Source organism: Pteropus medius, unplaced genomic scaffold (genome assembly GCF_902729225.1).
Source record: "Pteropus medius unplaced genomic scaffold, Ma_sr-lr_union100, whole genome shotgun sequence".
Taxonomy (NCBI): Eukaryota; Metazoa; Chordata; class Mammalia; order Chiroptera; family Pteropodidae; genus Pteropus; species Pteropus medius.
The window spans coordinates 42,847,398-42,869,766 of NW_024340849.1; the positions used below are offsets into that span (position 1 = coordinate 42,847,398).

General features: G+C 37.8%; 2 protein-coding genes across 37 annotated transcripts in view; one reads left to right on the top strand and one right to left on the bottom strand.

Moving 5' to 3' along the window:
* The window catches only part of DLGAP1 (DLG associated protein 1), a 790,600-nt gene that overhangs the window by 103,960 nt on the left and 664,271 nt on the right, over positions 1 to 22,369 (bottom strand). For 10 of the 15 annotated variants that reach the window (XM_039845385.1, XM_039845394.1, XM_039845404.1 and 7 more), the window contains one exon: positions 2,652 to 2,681. The exons of the other annotated variants lie outside the window; for them this stretch is intronic. In XM_039845385.1, the coding sequence (XP_039701319.1) occupies positions 2,652 to 2,681 (30 nt within the window). The remainder of the gene's footprint in view (positions 1 to 2,651; positions 2,682 to 22,369) is intronic. 15 annotated transcript variants of the gene reach the window in all.
* LOC120588201 (uncharacterized) overlaps positions 1 to 22,369 on the top strand; it is a 125,360-nt gene that overhangs the window by 36,783 nt on the left and 66,208 nt on the right. For 6 of the 22 annotated variants that reach the window (XR_005649170.1, XR_005649181.1, XR_005649175.1 and 3 more), the window contains one exon: positions 4,420 to 4,502. The exons of 9 other annotated variants lie outside the window; for them this stretch is intronic. Coding sequence is in view for 3 of the 13 variants with exons in the window: in XM_039845453.1 (XP_039701387.1) it covers positions 4,420 to 4,502 (83 nt within the window). In the remaining 10 variants the exon portion in view is untranslated. Of the gene's footprint in view, positions 1 to 2,035; positions 3,109 to 4,419; positions 4,503 to 6,524; positions 9,821 to 22,369 lie in introns of those variants that run through there. 7 more of the 22 variants (XR_005649211.1, XR_005649188.1, XR_005649208.1 and 4 more) reach the window with 4 other exon arrangements.

A 22,369-nucleotide genomic window follows, 5' to 3' on the forward strand; every position in this document is an offset into this window, starting at 1 on the left:
AGCTTTTTTCTTGCTGCTTTTTTAAAAAGCTTACATGAAGCTGAAAATGCTGAAGGGGGCACCCCTGCTTCAGAAAGAGAGAAGAAACAAAACTGCATGATAAAAATACTTGGTAGGAAGTAGCAAATGGAATCTTTGTTGATTTTCTCTTATGATTTGGACAATTGTTTTTCCTTAAAAAGAACAGAAAAAGAAAAGATAATCTACCTAAAATATTAATGCTTTTTTTCAGAGTTCTAGGATAATCCAGAACAGAGTCATTTTTAAAGAAAAGGAAATAGGTTTCATTTCTGGTAATGGATTTCCTCCATTGATTTGCATATTCCTTGACATGATAAGCTGAATGAGGCTGCCTTGTGTTCATTCCACAGATGGAAAATAGGGAGTACAGGAATCAGATAAGCATTTATAAGGACAACCTTTTGAGATTTGATTTTGAATCAAGAGATAGTGTCCAACACATATTCCACTGAGCATGCTTGTCAAAAAACCTCACATTCCAGATGCACGAAGAATGCATGCATTGAGCACACACATACCCTGTCCAACAACTGCGCCCCAGATAGCCCCTGCACACACATGTTCTAACACAGTTACAACAGAGCATGCTCCCAAGCCTTTAAGAAGCTTTCACAGCCCTCAGCCAATCATCTGCCAAAGATGCTCAAGCAGCAGTTGAAGTGGGCCTGACCTCTGGTACTCATGGCCACTACAGAAAACTTCCTGTGAACCCCAGGAACTCAGAGGAGGTGATGAGGAGGCTGCCAAAAAAGCCCCAGGCAGTCAGTCTGCTTTCTACCCTTATTATTCCTCGCTCCCATGTTTCTCTGGAGAACCTAAACCTGTCGGGGCTTCGATAGGCCATGCTACCCAGTAGTAACAGTAGTTACCAGCAAAATGATAAACACAACAATATTTCCAGCAAATAATAGTCTTTATATTATCTGATGTTCTCTTGGCTTTCTGGCTTTTTGAAAAATTTATTTTATTTTTCAATCCATTTGTTGCAAATGGAATACTGTGCTTAAGCCAAGTAGACAATGTAAAACTCTGACTTTAAAGCCATTTCTTGATAAAACATCAAAATAGCCCAGGTTGGACCAACTGTTATCTGGAATTCTACAGATAATTAACTGAAAGTCAGCTCCCACTTGCCATGGGAGTTTCTGCAAGCAAGGTTTTTCTCATGGGCCTGCTTGATTTTGTTGCTGTTTCTCCTATGTTTTGTTAGGCAAGGAGAAGTTTGGATAGCTCGTAATAAAATTTCATGTTATGGAGCATGGAGAATGTGAATTCCTGCTTAGTCTCGCAGAGGCTTGAAACATGCACTGTGCCCTAACTTTCTCCTTGAGGTGACATCATGTTACTTCTCTCAGCCTGGAAACACTGCTGCCTGCAACTTCTCCTGGTTCTTTCCTTACTCTAGATAAGCCGCAATCTTTCTGCCATGCACGTTAGAAATATTATTTTGTAAAATGTGATGGTACTAAATTTACATAAGGCACAGAGTTCCCCACTTCGGATTTGCCACTCCTGTGGGTACATTACTGAGCCCCCTCACTTCTCCCAGCCTTCAAACTCCAGCCCTTCCAATCCCTTTGCTTGAGTCAAGCAGTGGTCTCACCACTCCAACCTCCCTTGCATTTTCCCACTCTCCACCTCCATGCATTGCCCATTCACCAAGCCATATCTCCCTTTAAATGTGAACTCACCTTAAACCCCACCACCTCTTCCAAGGAGCCTCCCCTGATTAAGTAGGGGTGAAGAAACCTCTGAAGCATGACTGACGAATTCCCAATAGATGAAAACACACACATCCCAAAACAAACACAGAAACTCACAAAAAGAGAAAATTACACATTCTCTACTTTCAGACTGTATGCTCCTATGAGGTCAACTTTATACCAATAACCAATTAATCATTTTAAACAATGAGGTATTTTTAATTTCCTTGGGGCTTACTCAGCAGAACACTATGTCTTCTTTCCCCCACTGAGTCTCTGCTTTCATAAAATCCCTCTTTTTTTCTTCTCAGCTTCTTGAATGCAAAACAAAAAGTGGACTGCCACTGGGCAGATATGGATGATATGGAAAATACTAAAGGAAGCTGGTCCTTGCAATACCTCCTGGGTGGTGGATCACACTGCCCAGGAAGAGCCTGCCTTTGAGACTGGCAAATGCCTGAGCCACTTCATTTTCTCATCAGGAAGACTTAGCAACTCATGCCTATATACTTCCTGGGCAAACATGTCTGTTGCATTGGGATAAAGGACCAGAACACTTTAGAAAAGTCCCTGCTGAAAGAATGGGGGCAAGGTTCTTGACAGACTCAATGTCCAGCCTCAAATAAAGCTGTTGAAGAGCAAGGGGATCTGTAGAAAATACTAGATCTGAAGCAATCACACCAGAAAACAGAAAAAGACATGTTCATTCATAGATGCCGTCCTCTTGGGTCAGTGTTAATGCCACTCGTAGGGGGCTGAGAGGCTTGTGGCATAAAATGATCGGAATGAGGAGAAACACAGATGGAATGGTGATAGCTGGCAATAGAACATGGCGTCAAACACCACTGCCACAGAAGCTTTCTAGCTACAAAGCCACGCTATGCAACCTTTAAGCAAAACATTACTGATTTTGGATGTAAAACGTACCTTCAACTGCAGAACTCAGTTTTATGACACCTTGAATAAAAACAAAAAGTGGCAGTTATATAATGGACCTGAATGATCTTTCCCAGTCTTCTCATAACAAACACATGCTTCAGATCTGGATTTTTTTTTGCTGGTATTTTGAGAATTTAACTAAACAAATATCAACTTCAAAAATTAAATAGTTTTCAGTCCTTCATCATGGGTGTCTTCATTTCTCTACAAAAATCACTTGGTGGAGTTTTTCACTAACTAAGAGATCTGACATGTTTTTGGATGAAACAAAAGCCAAGTCTGTCTGACTATTTCTGTACATAAATCATGCTGGATCATGGGTTGATAAAACTTCGCACAGCTGGACACCAGTGTCTAGTACTTCCTATTTATTCTTGTGTACAGCGATCATTTGATACATGTTGGAACAAGATGTCTGTTGAAATATATAACAGGTGGTTAAAAACCATGGTGTGATCTGGTAACTTCCTTCTCTGGGGTGATTTGATCACACACCATTTGCTGGTCTGATGTGTTCAGTGTTCCTGCTCCCTGCAAGTCAGACAGTGAAAGGGCTGTTTGGGCATAACAAATTGTTCACGAAGCAAGTGGACATTACCCTTGATTGGATATTCATGCACCCTTTTGGTGAATTTAAAGGTGAAAATACTAAACTAAGATAAATTAGACCTGATTCAATGATTTAATGAAAAAAGCATTTTTTTTTTTTGGTAAGTCATAGTTTTAAATTAATCATATTTCCTAAACTTTATAAGATAGTCATGATACTTGAGACTGAGCAAAAAGGTCCACAGTTTCATTTGGTTGACATTCTGGTTCTCTTTCAAGCTGGAGGATTTTCAAATTGCAAATGGAAACAAAAGTGGTAAATCAGATTGGTATCAGCATGAACACACTCTGATTTTAACAGATTATGTTCACAAAGAGACAAACTTGCTCTCCATTATAATTTTCCAAATAAGCGCTTTTTAAGTAACCTGTTGAATTTCACTTTTCCTACAGAATGAGTAGTATCCGCTCAATGTTTAATAAGGGATTCTCCAGGGTGAAAAGTATGCAAATATATGTATGCGAGTTTATTATAAATTTTACTGATATAAATGATGTGCTGTGCACAATCCGCAAATAATAACAACATACAGTACTCTTTATTGCAAGTTCCATAGAGCCAATTGATTCTCACAGAATGCGTTTGACGATTTTGGCCAAACGTTTGTATTTATAGCCAACAAATCAACCACGATTTAACAAAAGCATGCATTGAGTTACATCCCAGTCTGCTCTTTTCCCTATAAATTTATTATCATTACATCTTTTATGTGATCTACTATTAATCTATTTTTCACTTTCATATAAATTATCTTCATTAAATTAAAACTCTTTCAATTTCAACACTATGTAAATGCTTCCATCATGGCCTATTTTAAGCTATCAGCTTGATGTCACTTAACATGGGTGAGCAGCAGCAACACCATTATTCAGTATTTCACTGCACAAGCACGGTACATGTAAACAACTCCAGAAGTATGGAGAGCAAAATGTAGTCAAATGATTAGAAAGGAGAGTTTTAGGTATTTATTATCTTTGTTTTTAATATAATTTATTTAATTGTAAGTTTAAATAATTTAATTTGTAATAATGTCTGCATTTAATAATGGATTCACAAAATTCTTGAAAATGTAACAATTGACTCTTGCAAGCTATATGAACCAGGTCTAGCATAGCATTGTCATAACCGATGTTTATTTCTACTCAGGCCCAGAGAAGTAAGTCTTCATTGCCAGAATACTTTCTCAGATATTCACAAAGAAGGTTATAATTTAACTGAACGAGTCGAATGTGAGTAAGCTTATCATTTACTGTTATTTTGCCAGGAATTTCAGAACCTCTTAAACCTGTCATACATAAAAATATACTATACCTAGATCACCTTGGAAATAACAGTCACTGACAGTCAACTAGGAACATAATCTAAATGGACTTGGCATTTTTTTGGTCAGGCAACTATGCCAAGAGGTATGAGTCACTGGCTTATAAGCAATGATCCTGTCTTTTTAAAACTGTAGAATCATTATATAGAAAACTAGGTCAGAATGTTGATTTTTTTTCAGCCATATTTATTTCTGTGTATAACTATGATGTAAGTGACAGTTATTCAAATGAAAGGACAAACAATGCACTCTAATCAGTGTGTAGAAATGGGCTCTATGCAAGTAAAGCAAGAAAATCTAAACAGACTCTTATGGGAGATGTGAGTGGTAGTAGACCAAAGCCCAGAAATGCATTTATTGAGAAAGGAGAAAAAGGTAAGTTAAGAAACAAATGAAAATCTGACTTTAGAACTTTAACTAAAAAGAAAATTTTAATACAAACATTAGTGATTCATGAGTTCCATATGGACTTCTCTTATTTTTTAAAGCCCCAAATCAAGCTTTTCCCTATAGCAAGACGGGCTTTTATATTACAAAGAAACTATGTTATAGTGAAAATCTAGAATTAGCTAAATCTAGTTAGATAGCTAATATTAACATTATACCAAAAAAATAGAAGGCAAGAAAATACATCTTTTATCTTAAAATGTGAATATTTAAAAGAATTTGAATATTTAAGAAATGATTGCTGTTGATGCTGAAAAGCTACACATAGCGCTGCTGACTTCTGAAACACACAGTAGACATTATCTGGTGACTGGCTGACATTGACAGTGTCTGGAATTCAGGGTAAGCCAAAACACATGTATGTATACACAATGGATCCTACTACCTCCACACACACGTAATTCTCCAGAGTCCGCAGATATGTTTGAAAAATAAAATATAAAAAAAGAGAGAGAAGGAAAAAAAAACAAAAAACTGTTCTTCCTTCAACTCATTATCTTTAGTGTAGCATAATTCCTAGTCTTGTGGGTAATTCATGCAGACCATGTCCACTGTCTCCCTGCAAGTCAGAACCAATTGCTAACCAGATATGCTTTCTGCAATTTCAAAATTATTCCACCCTCTTTCTTACCATTTTCACCTAATGATTAATTTCAACCGATCTAAAATAATTCTTAGGAGAAAGGATTATGTTAAAATAATTCATGCTAAAGTGTGAGTTACTAGGGCTCATTAAAACCCTCTGATGGCATCTCATTTTGGTTGAAATACTAATCAAATGTTTAACCCTGGTCAGCAAGGTCCTACATGATATATCCCTGCTTATTTCTCTATTTTTTCTACTTTATCACTTGACCTTCTCCTTTATTCAATATGCTTTAGCCGCTTTAGTCTTCTCTCTCTGCTTTGAAATGCTAATTACTTTCTGCCCCTGGCTAGGGCACTGGCTGTTTTCTTTGGCCTGAATGCTCTCCCCTAAATTGCCAGATTTTCTAACAGCTAGCTTTTTTTCTTCATTGAGATTTTACCTCAAATGTCACTTCCACAGAGTTCTTCCTTGATTCCTGTATTTAGACCAGCCCAGGTAATAACTCTCTAAAACCTCTTTTTTTTTTTTATTGTATTTTTTTATAGCAGTCATCACTACTTGGAATTATCTCATTGATTTATCATTTGATTCCTTGTTTATATCTATCTTCTTGATTAGAATCAAGCAGAATGAGGGCACGGATCTGGTCTGTCTTTCTTGATGCTGTAACTCACCTGACTAGAACAGTGTCTGGCACTGTAAATACTCAATAAATATTATTGAGTGTATAAGTGATCATTCCCAACTGTTTCCAGGTGTTCTAAAGGAGAATTTTTTTTCTATCAATCCCAGCAAATGTGATTAAAACGTTATATTAATTATGACAAAACGTTATATATTTTTGAGCAGAGTCCTTAGATTTTATTATATTGACCACTGTCTATTTCTACTCAGAGGCTGATCTTCATGGAGGTTAGTGAACATTGACATGTGGAGTGAATAAATGTAAGTTACAGTAGTGATTTAAATTTCAGGATTATAATGTTAAAAAGGTTCCCAATAAGTAAGTTTATCAACTAGTTGGAGACAAGATTATATCCTAAATGGACTTAAAGGAATATTAGCTAATTTATTTTATATCCAAATATCCCTAGAGTCTGTAGTTCTCGTCTCTACCGTCATCACCCTAGGCTAAATTATCATAACAATGTTCACGTGAATCTGCATAAGATATGATAGAGAAAGAGAAACTAAGAAAGAGCCATTTAGTTTTTAATATCCTCCTTCCACTGTGTTCTTATTCTTAAGCTAGAGTGATATTTTCAAAAGGCAGTTCCAATTATATGATAGCCTTCACCCTTTTAAAAGTCTTAAATGAGTTTTCATTATTCTCAATATAAAGATCAAAAGCCTTAACATGACTTGAAAAGCTCTTCATGATGTTACGTATGGCAGAATAAAAATGGCCACAAATTTCTCTCTACACTTCCCATAGAGAGATGGGGATTATGTGTCTTTTTCTTGAACTTGGGCAAGCTCTGGGACTACTTTCACCATTAAAATACAGTGGAAATGATGCTTTCTTGGTATCTGTGCTCAGGCCTTATGAAACAGACAGCTTCTCCCTCCTGTCTCCTAGATCACTCCCTCCTGAAACTTGAGACACCAGGTTAGAAGTCCTGAGATGACTATGATGGAGAGGCCAGGTGTAGACATTCTGATAAACAACATCAACTGAGAGAAGTCTTGGAGTAAGCTGTTGGTGAAAGTTGGGAGGACAGGAAAAAAATCATACTTGGAGACTGAAAGAAAAGGCAACTTTTCTGATATAGTGGCAGATAGTTTGGCAACATTATGACCTGTAGTAACATGGAAAATAGAAAATATACTTAATGAATTTTAGATTTTAGTAAGATTTCCAGGTAGAATGCTTAAGATGCCAATTAGTTTTTTAAATAGTTGCATATAGCAAAATGTAGATAAAGATGAGTTTTAAAAAAGAACTGTTCAGTTTTCAAGCAAAATTTAAAGAAAATATAGAGCTAGTATTTGTCAGTTTAAAAACAGGTAGAAGGGCTTCATATTCCTAGCCTTTTTAAAGGCAAAAGGCTCTCAAAGTAAGAAATTGACTGAGGGTAAAAATCATCTTAAGGGTATGGTAGTCAGACCCTTTTAAAAATGATTTTAGAAAGATTTAAGTGTGTGCCTCATAAGTTTTTGAAGAGAAAAAAGAGTTTCAAAGAATCCTAAAGGTATTGTCCCACAGTACCTTGACTCTGAGCCCGGGGCAAAGAAGGGCCTGTCTTGAGGAAAATTGGGGATGTGTGTTTTATCTAACAGAGCACGGTCTAATAAGATTCATAGGAAGCCCACAAAGATTTTAAGAGAAGTGTATTAGTGGATACATTATGAGCTTGGACAAAAATGGGCAGAGGTAGTTCAAAGTGAAAGAGTCTTAAAGCTTCCAAACTTCTATGGTCAGGAAATAGGCTGAGAAGATTATTCAGTTTTAAATGCCATTTCTTATGTGCTATGGGCTGAGTTGTGTCCCCCTCCCCTATTTGCCCCACACCCCCCAACTCATATGTTGAGGTCCTAACTGCTCCCCAATGTGACAATATTTAGAGATGGGGCCTTTGAGATGTAATTAAGTCTGATAAACTCATGAGAGTGAGACTCCCATAATGGGATTAGTGCCTTTATAAGAAGAGGAAGAGAAAGATATTGTTCTTTCTTTTTATATGTATGCACTGAAGAAAGGCCATGTGAGCACATAGCAAGAAGTCAGCCATTTGCAAGACAGAAAGAGTCCTCACCAGAACCTGACCATGCTGACACCCTGATCTCAAACTTCTAGTCTTCAGAATTGAGAGAAACAAGTATCTGTTGTTTAAGCCACCCAGACTATGATATTTTGTTATGGCAGCCCGAGCTGACTAAGACATTATGGAAACAGCATAACTCATAAGGTGCAACCAAGAGTTTGTAGGGTAGAGATAAAAGCAGCAGAGCATCATTCCCAGAGAGCAGGTTTGGGCCCCCCAGTCAAGGAACTGGCAACATACAGATTTCAGAATTGCTATGGAGCAAAGATTGCTATGTGTCCCTTATTCCTCCAGTCTTTGAATGAGTGTGCTCATTGCATTTAACTCATCTCTGTATCATCAGTGTGTGCTGGATATGTGTAGAGCAGATACTTTTTCATTCTAGTTCACAAACCTTCACACTGAGAGAAACTACTAGAGAACTTCAAAGGAATGTCATCAGCACCTGAACCTTATTTAGATGGTAAGAACCTAGACCTCAACCTTGACCTTCATGCCAGAAAGAGATAAGATTTCTGGAGGGCTTTAGAAGGAGTGAATGTATTTTGCCTTGCAGAGGAATCTAAATGATATTTGTCCAGAGGGCGAACCATGGCTAACTACAGATGACCACAATTCAGAGAGGGCATCTCTGTCATTCTCCTTGATCTGGGAAGGCTCTGTGACTGCTTTGACCAGTATGGTAGAAGTGATGTGATGCTAGTATCTGGGCCCAGAACTTAAGACTTCCTGTCTTTTGGACACTATCCCTGGGAGCCCTGGGAGCTGCCGTGTAAGAAGTCTTAAAGCTGTAATGCTGGAGATGCCACTTATAGGTGCTCTGTCCAACTGTCTCAGATGAGCCCACACTACCAGACATTAAAAACTAGGTGCCAGTCATGTGAATAATGCCATCCCAGACCTCCTAGACCAGCCCAACCTCTAGGAATGTGAAACAGAAGGATCACCCAGCTGAACCCTGTCTAAATTCTTGACCTCTAAGATCATAGGGTATAATAAAGTAGTTGTTTTTAAGCTGCTGCATTCCACTTTGGGGTAATATGTTATGTAGCATCTGATAACTAAAACGGTTACCTATGCCTAAATTCTCTGACCTCACTTTGTATCTCATCTCTTAGCTTTCTGTACTCCAGCCATACTACCTTTTTAATTCTCTGAATATTAACATGTGCTCTCCCTTACCCTTCTTGATCTTTCAGCTCTTAGTTTATGAGAATTTTCTCAGGGATGTTCTTCCTGACTCTCTAGATTACTTTGCTACAGTAGATTCTAGCACAAAAACTATATTTATTTCTTTCAGAGCAATTATCTCTGATTATTTCATTAATGCCAATTTCCATCTCTAGACTGTAAACTCAATGAACAGAGAATGGGAATCTTTGATCATCACTGAATTCCCAGAGTTCAGCAGTGTGTCTGAACAAAGTGAGTGCTGAGTAAATATTTGTTAAGTAGATGAATGAAATATTTGATGCAGCTGATAAGGACTCACTCCTTACCAGAGTCTTTAATAACTGTGCCATTATTCTTCTCTCACATACTGTGAACATTTGGGTTCAAAGTCATCGTAACTTTTTGTAACCCCAGGGCTGTGAAGAAGAGGAAGCGAGAGGTTGCTTCTGGGTGTGTCTGGGCACAGGAGTGCAGAGAGAAAAAGCAGTCAGTGCCAGCTCACGGTCTTGTCTTTTGTGAAAATCGGGGAACTCTCCTGAGAATCTAAAGAAAGTTGTATGTGCTCAAATTGTTTAAATTATTTCTAAATTTAAGTTGAGAAATAATTTCTTACTAGACTGTGAGCTCTTTTCTACCGTATCCCTTCATCTGAAACTGGGGAGGACGCCTGAGTGCTGCCGTCTAGGCAAAGACTGTACCTTCCATAACTACTGCCCGGAGCTATTTTCTTCATACCTAATTTGTATTCTACTGTTTTAGAAAATGCATTTCCCCACTTATTTAGTCCTGTGAATGTAAAAAATAGATTGTCCATTGGAAGTAGTCTTCCTTAATTTTTTTCTGCTCTATTTCTTTAACTTTTCAGTCTATCATTTTTGCTGTAAGTGAAAGAAGCTTAAGTATCTGTAAATGTCCTCATAAATTCCGTTTTGTAATTTTAGAAGTATTTTCCTTTCCTTTTTTATATTTCTACTTAACACCAGTCTCCAAATGGGTCCATATAAAATATTTCATTAAATGGGTTCAGTAGAGTTTCAGTTGGAGAAAGGAAGATCTCCATTTACTCATAATATTTCTGCTCTTTTAAAAAGAAAACACTTCCACATGGTAGGGCTTCTATGTGGACAGACATGTTCCGCTCATTTCAGTGAGTGCATACACTCTGAGACTTTGCCCATTTCTACTTCTTTGATTTATCTTTCCTCCCTAAGTGCACAGTACTATACTTGTCCCTTTTAAACATGTAACAGATTAAAGAGCTGGGCAGGAGGCAGATGTAGGCACACCTTTGATCTCTCATCCTTTGGGGTTAAGAGAGGGCAGACACCTGGTGGCTGCAAGCCTGGAAGCAAAACAAAGCCCGGATTGGAATTAATTTAAAAGGAACCACAGCTCCAGTCAAAGGTAAAACTGGGTTGGCTGAATGACCACAGAGGGAGCAAAGCCCACAGTTTTGCAGAGGCCATAATAGAGTCCCACAACAACATGATTCAGGCTAGCTGGTTAGAATGACCATTTCTTAGCAGAGGACTGGAAAGATCAGGCAACTGTACCAGGAAAAAATGAAAAGTAATTCTTTTGCAAGTAATATGCAATATGTTCAACTGTGTGCAAAATACCAAAAGGCAATTTTGATGGCAATTCAGGAAGCTTTCAAAGAAAGGATTTATTAACCTTTTTGTCCCCTCTTAGTGGAACTCCCTTTTTATTAAAGATTTCTTTCACCTTAGCACTAGGATGTTGTGAAAGTTTTGACCCTGGAGCATGTCCTATGATTTTTAGTGAAACTGCATCGCCCCCTGGCGTCTGTGTGCTGTTGTTATACAATCACATAACCTAAAGAATGCCAATAAAGCTGTGTAAGGGTGTAGCTTCTGGTCTTATCTCGGATCAGAGACTATAGTTTGAAACCTCCAAGACAAAACCTGGAATGAAAATTTGAAATTAAGTCTCTTTCCTTCTCTACCCTCAGCAGAATCTCCTGAGATTTTCAAGTAGCTCTTAAATGGATCAGATTTTAATCTGCCAAATTTTAATAAACAAATGGTCATGTGAGTGGCTGCTGTACACCTACCCATTTTTCAGAACCAACTCAAATATCTCCTGTGCTGTAAAACCTTTCCTGACTTCTTCTCAGCATTTGGTGCACACCTGAACTGTCATACCTTTCTCTTCATGCTTCTTTCTCTGATAGAAACTCGAATGTGGGGATTATATCTGATTTATTTTTTGTGTCCACTATGACTAAGCACGGTGCCTGGAAAATAGCATGTGTCTAACAGAAATGTGTTGTTTGTTGGTTACGTATAACAACGCTGTTCACAAAAGGATCAAATACACTTCTTGATCAAGAGTTGCTGAAAGTCGATATGGTAAGCAAATTGGAGGCAGGATAATGTGGTCCTTGGATAGAGTTTGGGGATCCTAAGCCCCCTGAAACTGTCAGGCACCATAATTATGGGGAGAATGGTCAGAATAACCTAAAACTAGAGTATATCTAGCTCTAACAATCTAGGGATCTAGGAAAACTATTCAAACTTTAACTTCCGTTTCTTCCCAAAGTGAACCTCTGTTCTAGAGAGATCATGAGTATATTTATTATCATCAATTCATTACGAATTTTTTTTTGAGGCGGGGGCAGATATTTTTAGGAGTGAGTGTAAAACTTCTGAATGATCTCATTGAAAATACTGTGAAATGTTGTCTGAGGCCATCAATCCTGAGCTAAGTGACCATAGCATGAGCCATTGGGGTCAGGACAGGTTATGTACATGAAGGGGCATAATATAAAGGCACTAAAACGTTAATCAAGGGTCAGATTCACCTATTTATAATGGGTACAGTGTTATTCTTTGGCTATCATTTTAGGGCAGAAGAAATGACCAAATCTGAAGAATTGATTGCACTGGGATAGGTCAAGAGGTTGATATTATTATAGTGAGACTACTTTTTAGATTATAATATTGTCACATTAATACTATCAATGAAAGCATCTTGAAGCCATTTGTTATGCTTTTATTTAATTAAAATAAAAAATTTCAAGAAAGAAGGCCAGCACAGTAGAGGCACAATTCATGATTTTTAAGAGCTTGAATTTAGGAGTCAAATTGAATAGGTACAAGTATTGACTGTGTCACTGACCAGTCATTTGAAAAAGCCACTAAAGTTTTCTGTCTTAGTTTCCTCAATGATCAAAATGAAGATGCCACTAATAGCATATACTGTCTGGTACCTAGTAAATGTTCTATAAGTATTTGTTGATGAGGAGAACATGTGAACCATGTGAGTTGCCCACTGTGGTTGACTAGGGAGGTTGCCCACTGTGGTTGACTAGGGAAATTAAAACAAAATCTTGTTGAAAGAGCCAGGCTCCAAGCCAAGTCCATCCTATGAGATCGTTAAAACCCCCATATAAAAGGAGTGTTCTAGGTAGCATGGCTTCTCCAGTGCTGGTTTTGTCCCTGAGGCTGGCTTCCATGCAAACCTGGAACTAAGCACATCTCTGACACTTTCAGACCAGCTGACTGACTTCTGAGGGTGAGTTGGGGCCTGAGATCTACCTTTGTCTCATTCCAGGGCAGAGCTCCACCCTCAGGGCTAGCCCAGAGCCTGAGTGGTCTTCTTTGGCCCTGCTTCCTTTTAAAGGGGTCTAGAATGTGCCACTGTGGTATAAAATTATTTTGATCTGACAGCATTTGAGATTAGCCTTTTTTTTTTCTGAACTCCCTTATCTACCTAAAAGCAGAGCCTCACAAAAAAATGCCATTGTCACAAATCCACTCCCTAGGAGTTTCGGCAACCAGAGAAGATTGACTCCTCACCAGAGAGGAGAAATGTCACCATATTTAAACAGATGTTGTCATGAAATTATTATATTTATTCTTCTAAGGGCTCCATTTATCTTTCCTAAAAGTCTTTTGTAAGTGCCTTTCTCTTCCTTCCCTTCACCCATCAAGGTGATACACAAGCCTGAAATTCTAACCTACGCGTTGAGTCATATTTTTCTGTGAACTCTCATAGGCCCGTCTGTCTTTTCTCTTGCTAATCTACCTTTTGTCAGTTTAACTCATTGACTTCTAATGAAGGAACATAAGAGGATAGAGGAACATGTTTCTGTATGGCTTTGGCCAAATATTAGTCTCCATTATGCTAAATCTCTACTCAGGTCCTCAGAACTAGCTTGACACCTTGCACAAGGCTATCCTCAGTTTCAGAAGCTATGGCAAACTTAAATCCACCATAAATCAAAAACAGAATGCCCTATAGTATTTGATGTGTTAATATTTGTAGAGCATCTTTGAACAATGGCTGACAAATACAAGTGCTAGATGAATGTTTGTTAAATAAAAATAAATATTAATTGTATTGCACAATCCCAATCCTTAAGACAAAACAATGCAGGCAAGTTTTAGGGTTCCAAGCCCTCTAGATATTTTCTTATTTGGCACTGCATTTTATAATCTTGCATATATGATGATGAATACTATTAAAAAAACGAAATCCTTTTACTGTTAGAATAAGATGATCAAAGTGAGATCATTTTAACTAACTTCTACCTTTGGAAGTATAACTGGGAATGGCATTTAAAACATGTACAAAGGCATATTCAGATTTATGCAAAATGGAATGGGCGGAAGACTGGAGAGATAAATGGTGGTAATAACCACCAACAATGGTGCAAAATTATGCATCCTGTGGGAGCCTGGGAATATATATTCTTTTTCAAGAAGAGATGAGGCTTAGAAAATTGGGCTCTCTAATGTGATTTCAAAAGGCGTACAACCATCAGTGAGCTAAATGTGGCTGGCAGAGCACACTCTGGCTTCCTGGGAATTCCAGTACGTTCCAAGCAGACCTGGCAACTGATAGCTTCCTCAACAGCTGTTTCTCCTATTTATCTCCCCAATTCTTTTTCGTTAGTTGTCAGCTAAATTTTTACATGAGTGCAATATCCACCCTGCAGAAGCAAATTCATCTTAGAGGTTTTCATTTTCATTGGCAAATTATTTGCAGGAATGTTGATTGTCATTCTCTTAAGCCTAAAGCAAAAATGCAAGAGTATGTTTTCTACAAATGTAATCAAACAGAACATTGTGTTATGATTAAGAGAAATTTCTAAGTAATTTCCATTTCAATTTCTCTAAATATAAATAATTCTGATTATCCATGCTTACATTAACCATACCCTGAAATTAATATTTGACAACTGTCAGGTAAGTGAAATGGTCAATATTTGATAAATAAATCATCAAACATTAACTTTTCCATAGCCAAGCAAACTGGGATCAAGATCAATTTTATTTTATTTTACTTTATTGAGAACACCTATGTATGGCAACGGGTGTTAACTAGACTTATGGTGTTTATCATTTTTACAATATATACAAATATCAAATTATTATGTTGTACACCTGAAACTAATATAATGTTGTATGTTAATTATACCTAAAATTTTTTTTGGAAAGGTTAAGCTTCTTGACCCTTGTTTGAAACAATTTATTAGCCTCCCATTGTAAAACTTTCAAAATTCTTCATATGGCATACAACATTCTGGGTTACCTGGGTCTTTATTACTGCTTGTTCAATCTTAGACAACTTCTGTACCTTCCTCCCCTCTCTCCCTACCACCAATCTCTATGTTCTAGCTACACTTGACTGCTTTTAGTTACTTAACTTTTTCTTCTCATTCCTGCCTCTGGTCTTCTCTCTTTGCTGTTCCCTCACCTGGAACTCAAGGAAGATTTCTTTGAGGAAGAGAAAATTAATTTTCCCTGACCACATGCTTCATGGTTGCCCTACGATCCTAACACCCTTATTTCTCTTTTTATAAAGCGTTTAACCACGGTAAACGCTTATATGCAGAAGTGTTTAAAAAAAATCTAAGATTAATTGCTTCTTGAAGTCATGGCAGAGCCTGAGTCAGTGTTACTGTTGTGTCTTCAGGAGCAGCCCAGCGTCTGGCACACATTAGGTACCCAATACATGTTTAATAAATAAGGAAAAGCATTCTTAATTTTACCTACTCTGAAATTGACAATTCATGCTTTCCTGCTTCATGGCTGTACTTGAGCAAAAATGATAACCATATCATAGAAGCTGATTGTTTAAGTCTGAGATGGAGCCAGTTATCTTTATGAAGGGAGAAAACAGATTTTGAACTTGAACTTCCCAGGGGCTAACTTTCTAAACTAATCTTTTCTCCCACACATACTTATGCACCACTGATGGGAGTACAATATGTAAGAAAATCTAAACAAATATAATCTTGATGAAGTAATTCCATTTTTTATTTTATAGAATCTGTTTTAGAGAAATAATCATAGATGCTTTTACCCTTGTCCCCATCCAGTCTATTCTCAGCAGAACAACAAGAATAATTTTTCAAAAATCGAGATCATATAACACTTTTGCTAATACCCAGAAATGGCTTCTAGTTCACTTAGAGTAGAAGCCAAATCCTTCCAACTGCCAGCAAAGTCTTGCGTGATTCATATTATTTATGCATTTTATGTCATTTCTCTTCAGAATTTTCTACAATGTGACATATTTTTGTTCAGAAAAAAATAAAAGCATTATTAAAAAAAAGACAGTGGCATTCAGAGAGGAGCTTTGGAAAGTTAATATTCTGTTTCTTTTACTTTAAAAATCAGTTAGGAAGATTCCTGATTTTTCCAGATTTTTTTTTTTTAATGAAGAAACACAGTCACCATTATTTAGTTACTCAGTTGCCGATTAGAAAGACACACACACTAGAAAAAATTTGATTTCTATGTTTCTTCTACATTTCTCTTCCTTAAAAGGTAATTAAAACTAGGTAATACCAGGAAGCATTTAAGACTTTTAAAGACCATGCACTACTAAGCACTACTCTTAGTCTGTATTCCTTTTAGAGTCATTGTGTTCTCCCATGTTCTTGGCTCAATTTCAGCTGCTTATCAATAGTGTGGCAAGCCCATTTCCCACATCAGGGCAAGTTAAATACAGAGAAGCTGGAAGACCTTATTTCAAACCTACTGCTTTTCCTATAGTATATAGCTCCTCATCTTCTGGGTGAGTTCTCACTGTTCCCAGCACCATGCCTGGGACACCCCTTATATGCTCTCATCTGGGTGCTGTCAGTTATAGTCTTCTTCCTCGTTCGTTCATTCTCTGTAAGAATGACTTCCTTACCTAAAAACAGTTAACAGCTCTCTACTGCCCAGACAAGAAGGTTCAAGGCCCATCTCAGTCTAGATCCAGCCTCCCCTTCCATCACTTCCTCCATGTACCCTATTTTTCGGCTTCACTCTTTTCTTTGCACACCATGTACTTTTGTGCCTTCACTCTTCTGCGTGTGCTACCCTCTTGGCCTGGAAATTCTTCCCTAGTTTTCCATGTGAACAGTTTCTTTTCACTTTATGGGCTCAACTCACTGCTCTTTATAGTAAAACCTTCCCTGTCCTCTTTAGGCACCAATCTATTCCTCTATTAATCCTTTAACACTCTGCATATCTCTGTATGGCCACTAGTACACTGTATTCTAATTATTTATATTTCTGTTGCCCTTAGTGACCGGTGCATTCCACTAGAGCACTGCTCTCATTGGTTATCTTATACTGTTGCTCTTTAGAAGTACTAATTGATTAAAAAAAAAAAAAATCCCTGTTCATAGGATAATCATAAACAGAACAGTTCTAGTAAAAAGCTATTTTATTAAGTATTATTAGTATACAGCTTGCTGTTTTGATGAAGAAGAGAATGACTGTAACAATTGAAATGCTGCCTTCGCCACTACCACCGCCATCTTTACCACCTCCAGCATTCTCACCTCCACTGTCACCACCTCCTCCTCCGCCATTTCTACCATCATGACCTCCACCACCTCCACCTTTCCTACCTCCACCGCTCCATTCACTTTTATCATTTCCACCAGGTCTATTATTATTATCATCCCCACCTGTTAGTACTTATCGAACACTGCGAAGTACCAAACACTGGGGTAACTTTTATATGCATTTTGTCTCCACAATCTGAATAAAGCAGAGTGCTGTGGTTTGAATGTTTGCGTCCCCCTAAAACTCACATGTTGGAACCTTAATGCTCAAAGTGATAGCCTTAGGAAGTGGGGCCTTTAGGAGGTGATTAGGTTATGAGGTTGGAGTCCTGATGAATGGGATTAATGCCCTAATTAAAGAAGCACCAGATAGCTCTCGTACTCTTTCTGCCTTGTGAAGTTACATGTGAGGCTGTATATAAACCAAGAAGTGGGGCCTCACCAGAAATAGACCATGTGGGCACTCTGATCTCTGATCTCCAGCCTCCAGAACTGTGAGAAATAAATTTCTGTCATTCATAGGCAAGTCTGTGGTATTTTATTATAGCAGGCTAGATGGACTAAGACAATGAGAAAACTAAAGCCCAGAGAGATATTAAGTAACAGCCCGTGATTATATAGCACCAGGTGGAAGAGTTTAGGTTATAACGTGGGGCTCTATGACATCAGAGTCTGAGTTCTTTATTTCCAGGCAAAATGTCTCCTCCTTTCTAAATTCCTTAGGCATGGAGTCCACACATATTAATTACTTTTTCAGTTCTTCTTTCAGTGCCTTTCACGGGGCGAGAATACAGTAAATGTTAAAATTTGATACTGGATGCAAAAGTCGGTAGCCTAATTAACATACACCTTGCTTGCTGAACATGTGTTTTAATTAAAAAGGCACATCATATCATGAATAATTGGTTTTTATATTCCTTATAAAGTCTCCTTTTCAAAAACAGTAACTTGGCTTTTAATCTATTTTGCTCCTCATATTAAATTTAATATATTTTATTTTTAGTTTTAGATAGTAAGGCAAGGGAAAGGGTAATCTCTATTACCATAGAAGATATTATGTCTATGTCTAAAAATAGGATTACAGAAGAAGACTATAAGGGGATGATCAAAAGTAAGGAAGGAGTTGAGGGAAAATAATAGTCCTTTATATGTTACTTAAGTTGGACAAAAGGAGTCTTACATGCTTTCGTTTTCACTTAGAACACTAGTGAGAGAATCTGTTGCAAAGAACAATTATATCACTTGTTTTTGCTTGACTTTCCAGGCTGCAAGCCATGAATAGATAAAATTTGACACTAGAAAAGCAAATTTATAGAGGCTTGGTCAGAATACTAGCATTCCAGTGGAAATTTGGGCTTATGAATCAGATCTTCTTTGTTACTAATAAGATACTTCCATTTACCTCACAATTTCTTATTTCTTTTATTCTGATCATCTTTGCTTACTTCCACCCCCTCCAGCTGCCTCATCCATGCTGCCCATTCCCACCTCCCTAGGACCCACTCCACCATGTTTCCCATTATGCACTATGTAGTGGTATGTTGGAAAATGTTTAATGATAGGCTCTTTGAATGAAAGCAGAAGGGACTTTTGCTTTGTAACATTTGCCAATTCCATGGTGTAAATTCTGCCACATGGCTGTTTGGAAGCTACCAACTTAATTAACATCAACCAGTTGATAACATTTTTGAAAATTTCACAATTGGCTCTCATGAGGCAGGCTCCAGTGCGTTGTGGGTCTACAGGAACCCTTTGTAGTGTGACTCTTGCCTTAAGGAAATGGGCTTTTCCTTGATAATCACATTGCCCTCAAGCCCTTGACACTTTGAGGCCAGTTCTCCTCACAGGTCAACATACATAGAAAAATACCATAACTAATTAATTAGAAAAGGGACCACGTTTTCATGATTTAAACTTCACAATTCAGCAGGGTAGACAGTGAAAAATCTCTTTCATTCCCGTGTCCACTTATATAATTTTCTGTCTATGTCTACTAACTTCCAGGATACTCCTCATCTTCTGTAATGACTTTAGCCCCAGTTTCATTGACCTTTCCATCCCATCCTCTAACATTTCAACATTCATGTTTATGGCCTCATGAAATTTCCTCAACTTTAGTGATCTTTATCTCTACCCCAGTCCTTCAACCACTAGACTAGTCACATACCTTGGACATCAGTATTTCTCAAAAACAGCTCCACCTCTAAGTGTTTGAAGAGTAAAAGTGCTCCTCTGACCACAATCCCTTTATCTTACACCTCAATCACATCTTCTGTGGATTGACTTTCCCCTAGAGCCATTGGTGAACTTTAGCATGTCTTCATGCCTCTATTTCGCCCCAGTGAGTCAGCGATCTATGTGTTCATGTGTTGCCCTACCTACCCTGGACCCTAATTCAACAAGAGAATTCTCTGTCCTTTTGCCCAACTACCACTTATATCTATTCTAATATCACTCATCACTGCATATTCCTGGGGGCATTTTTGAGGATATTTCTGTGCTTAAAAATCTCCAGCGTCTTCCCAGGGATTCAATCCAGAATTCTCAGTTGAATAGCAAACATGATCTGGGGAGGTCCATGTTTCCAGTGTATCTATAACTATCCACTTTATGGATCCAGTGCTTCAGTCCAACTGAGCTACCTGCTCTTGTTTGAACATACCCTAGGCTTTCCAGGTCCAAGCCATTTGCTTGATTCTTTCTTCTGCTTAATCTGCTTATGGGTTTATCTCTATATCTCTCCTGATTGAAGACTCATTGATTCTTTAAGGCCTAGTTCAAATGATACTTCCTTCACCAAGCCTTCTCTCATTTTCCCCTTTTCTCTTAAAAATTCTAAGTCCTTCTTTAAACCTCCTTTATAAAGCAAAGCACATCATATTTAATATAGTTATTTTTTTTGTCTCATCTTCCTAATAAACTGAACTTCTTGAGGACTCTTGCATTTATTCTTGTAGTCCCTACAACATCAAATAATTGCTTTATAAGTTGGGATAGACTACATTGAAATTTCCTTCCTAATAAGAACTAACGAAAAAATGAAAGCAAAGCAGGGAAGAATCAACATTACAATGTTCTCATAGGTTACTATATCGCTCAGCTTTATTCTCAAGTATTCAGGAAGATATAATAAGATAAGATTTTTCCTCTTCCAATTATCTTAGAAACTGCTCTTTTTTACTTAAATATAGAATAAAACTCCAGCAAAGGAAAATGTAAGTGCTTATTTCTGCTATACATCACAATATGTAGGATATTTATGTGGCAAATGCATGTGTGGGATGTGTCCTGCATTTCTGTATGTTGGGGGCAATCTCCAGCTCACAGAGGATGGTCAGTGAACAAGAACAGCTGTGCCTGTCACTGGTGGTCCAGGTTTAAGTTGTGACTATTGTGTTCTTGATCAACAAGGCCCCCATGTCTTTGTCACACGTGTCGTTTTCTCATTTTCCCCCAGTGGATTTTTACTTTTTCACAGAAGCTCTTATTGACCTCCATTCTCCGATAATTATTCCTTAATTCTGTACTAGTTGGCTTTCCCAACATAAAAAGAGTGATGTCTCTGTAATTATAAAAGTACTTGTGTGACAACATTATCATTCCTTTTATTGTGAGAATTAATATCAACTTTTATTTCCAGAAAAACGTAGCTCTGAATTGAGGCACTTGACACCTAGAGTCTTATGGGAAACTAAATACAAATCACAGGGAAAGAGCATGTTATTACCATCTACAGTTTTTAATCATTCCCCACAGCTCAGTAACCCCTGTGCTTAGTTCCTTATCGATCCCTATATGGCACACACGCAGCAGACATTATGGGGAGAGACTATAGACAGCTGCTGAGCGCTCTGTCATTTCAGCCCTTTAAGAAGGCCAACAGGGACATGAGGTGTCATTACGGTTTTCTAATTATTAGGTTGTGGAGCTATTTCCAAAAGAATAGTATAAAACATGAATTATTTCCCATAAGAATAGCTCAGCAGTTCCTCACAAGAGGTCTTGGTTGAGGTTGTAGAATTTTTGTGGCTTTCATATCTGTAGTTGATGGTGAATATTCATGTTCTCAGGTAGTCAGGCCAGTGGTATGACCGGTCAGACTGGCTGGAGAGCCCAGATTTGTTATCTCTATGTGATTGTGAAAGCAGAACGGGAGCAAAATCAACCCAAAACCTCACTCCAAATTGCTTAGAGTTAAATGAAGGAAATGAAAAAAAGACCATCTATGAATTCTGCCTCAGGGCCTATTCAGGATCTACGAATGGGTGGGAACCTAGAAAGAATGGCAGTGACATCCACAGGCTTGAGGGCAGGAGAAAATGGTACAGGTTGGTACAGTGATTAATCACAGAGTCTAAATTTTTGGAGAAAGTCCTGATTTTAAACATTCTATTCTGTTGTCAGATATATTCTGTTCCTTCATCCTTAAAGCTTAGTCACTGAAAATTTAGGGACAAAAACATTGTTTTACCCATGGTAGTATCTCCACAAACAAATGCTATCATTCACATTATGGGCTTATGCTACCAGTTCTAGTTTCTGTGATTGTACTGAAAGATGAGCACAGCAAGCTGAAAAGGTCTACTCTCAAAGCGATGAGACCAAGTCTGGAATCACAGCTGATCTGGGAGACTTGAAAAAGCATGGGATTGGCTGTTTTGGTGAAAGTAGAGAGGTTGATTTCAACTCAGTTGACAGGCACAAATATCTTCAACATAAAATGGAGGCTAAGGATTCAATTCAACTGCTGTTTCCAGCACTGGAGTAGGGGCTATGAATTGGCATTATTCTAGAAAAACTTCAAGAGGTTTAAATGGACTTGAAAACAGCACTATTCTCTTATTTTTTTTTCAGTTGGTTTTTTAGGGTCAGGGATGATGTCTTGGAGGAATTAATCAAAAGACATTTCTCACATTGATTTGTCACCAGGAATATCTACAGAAAAAAATTTCTCTTGTCAGAATCTTCAGGGAGAAAACTATGCTTCC